At 33.7% G+C, this 2,500-nt stretch overlaps 1 protein-coding gene across 1 annotated transcript in view; it reads left to right on the top strand.

The window, feature by feature from the left end:
* The first annotated feature begins 366 nt into the window (after positions 1 to 366).
* The window catches only part of LOC122261820 (protein obstructor-E), a 9,300-nt gene continuing 7,166 nt past the window's right edge, over positions 367 to 2,500 (top strand). Inside the window, exon 1 of the mRNA XM_086554824.1 lies at positions 367 to 524. Within this exon, the coding sequence (XP_086410950.1) occupies positions 482 to 524 (43 nt within the window). The 5' untranslated portion in view covers positions 367 to 481. The remainder of the gene's footprint in view (positions 525 to 2,500) is intronic.

Genomic DNA, 2,500 nt, shown 5'->3' with positions numbered 1-2,500 from the left:
TCATTCGACAGGAAGGAAATTCTAGATGGAAAGGAAGAATGTCAACAAACAGACAAATGACAAATCACAAAAGTTTCACTTGCTCTTACGGGAAATTACAGCTCGGACGAAGTAATCTGACAAATGCTCGAACTTCACCTGACTTTCTCTTCCAGTTGGCCACCCCCCCCCCCCCCCCGCTACCAAGTCTGGTCGAGCTGAATTTACATACATTTTTTCTTCTGATTCAGTAAAGCACATGCGGATACGTGTCTAATGAAGTATGCAGTTAATAGAGCTCATGAGTTGAATATATAGATGGATGCATACAAAGAAAACTAAATACAAAAGCACTTTATGAAAGCATATAACCACAAGTGGGAGAATAACAGTCACAGCGCGGATTCCAGCTCGAAGGGAAAAATAGTCACGGCGAGTGGGATTCCCGAGCCGAAGACCTTGGGGTTAGTGGAAGGTTTTTGTCTTGTCGCCAGTGTTGAAGATGAGTCTGGAGTGGGCGGTTTTCGTTCTCCTGGTCGTTGCAGGTATGTCTGAGAACAGTTTGATTATTAATAATTTTACCACACGTTGTTATTCACGTTTTACAGAAAGTGCATCTAATAAGGCTCTCCCAATTTCCAAATGTTTTGGTTTTACTCTTGTCCCACAAAAAAAAAAAAAAAAAAAAAAAATAGTACTAGTCCCACATATTTGCCTACCTCCTTAGAGTGGAAATTGCAAGTACCGTTACGTGGCGTGTGGACCTGCTTTCAAACTCGCTTAACACATCACATAAATACCTAATATCTAATACACGTCCCCGATTGAATTGATTAAGCAATCTAAGAATGACAATTGAAATTATCTAGACAGTGATTGCCGGTGGACTTTATTTGTATATAAGACACGATGCTATGCTTAGAATTGCTGGTGTTATTATCTGTATTAGATTAGCATTAATATTTCTATTACCTGGCCCGAACAATATTAATTATGATAGTTATTATGATGATGATTACTATGATGATAATGATAGTGATGATAATGATAATGGTGGTAGTAGCAGCAGTAGTAGTAGTAATAGTATTAGTAATCGTGGTAATGTTGTTTGCTGTTAATGATGAATCAGAATGATAACGAAAATAGAAATAACCATTACGACAACAATAACGATAATAACGATGATGATAGTAGATGGGATGAGTAAAATGATGATGATGTTGATGATAATGGGAACAATTCTGAAAGTAATGATAGGATTGAGGATAATGATAGTAATACTATCAATAATGAAAATTATAAAGAAAATAATAATTATTATATTGGTAAGAATAACAATAACAATAACAACAGTAACAATAATGATAATGATAATAATGATAATAATAATGATAATTTTAATGATAATATTGATGATAATCATACAAAACAGCAATTATAATATAAAAGAATTAAAAAAGTGCCAGCAGTTTAATGATGATAGAGGTAGTCATGATGGTAATCATAATAGGTACTGCTATTGCTAGCACTTGTGATGAAAATAACAGTATCAACAAAAACACAATTCCTAAGAGTAATGGAAATGATCATAATGATGATGATGATGAAGGTGGCGATAATGATTACTCTATTAATGATGATTATACAGATGATGATATTGCTAATAATAATGATACTAGGAATAACGGTGAGAAGAACAGTAACAGTTGTATTATCCAGAACATTGATTATAGATATATCAATGATGGAAATATTACCAACAATAAGAATGGTAACAATGATAATACAGTCAATAATGATAACACAGGTAACAGTGATGTTCCATGATAATGATAAATTTGATGATATCAGTGACAATGATGATGTAATGAAGTTCATGAAGATAACCATATAATGATATCAATGATGGTAATCACGACAATGATTATCAGTATCTGTAGCAGCAGTAGTAGTAGTAGTAGAGTAGTGGCAGCAGAAGTAGTAGTAGTGGGTGTAGTAGTAGCAATAGAAGTAGCAGCAGCAGTAGTAGCAGTAGAATGAGAAGTAGAAACAGCAGCAGCAACAACAACAACAACAACAGCAGTAGTAGTAGTAAAACAAGGATGATAAAACATTGTGTTATTGCTGCTGCTAATATCAATAATTATGATAAGGATAATCGTAGTAATAACATGCAAAGTATAACCCTGACAAGAATATTTACATAATGTTATGTACATTATCAGTAGTGATAGAGATGATGATTAATACTGTTTTTTTTCTATTTCTATTAATATCAGTATGATTATTATTGTACTCATCATCATCTTTATCATTGTTGTTATTAGCGTGAATGTTATCATTACCTCGGCTATTGTCATTAGTGTTATAATTACTCTGATATAACCATAATGAATGTTATCGCCATGACCATCATCATTATCTCAAAAGCTGGTGGCAATAATGAGAAAGTCATGTAAAAATAGTGCCCTTGGACACGTTCCAAGGGCTTATCCCAGACCACGATGTCTTATTCACACAG

The sequence above is a fragment of the Penaeus japonicus genome, unplaced genomic scaffold (assembly GCF_977035675.1).
Source record: "Penaeus japonicus unplaced genomic scaffold, GWHDUDI00000001_assembly GWHDUDI00000030, whole genome shotgun sequence".
In the NCBI taxonomy this organism is placed as follows: domain Eukaryota; kingdom Metazoa; phylum Arthropoda; class Malacostraca; order Decapoda; family Penaeidae; genus Penaeus; species Penaeus japonicus.
This window is presented reverse-complemented; position numbering and strand designations above follow the sequence as displayed.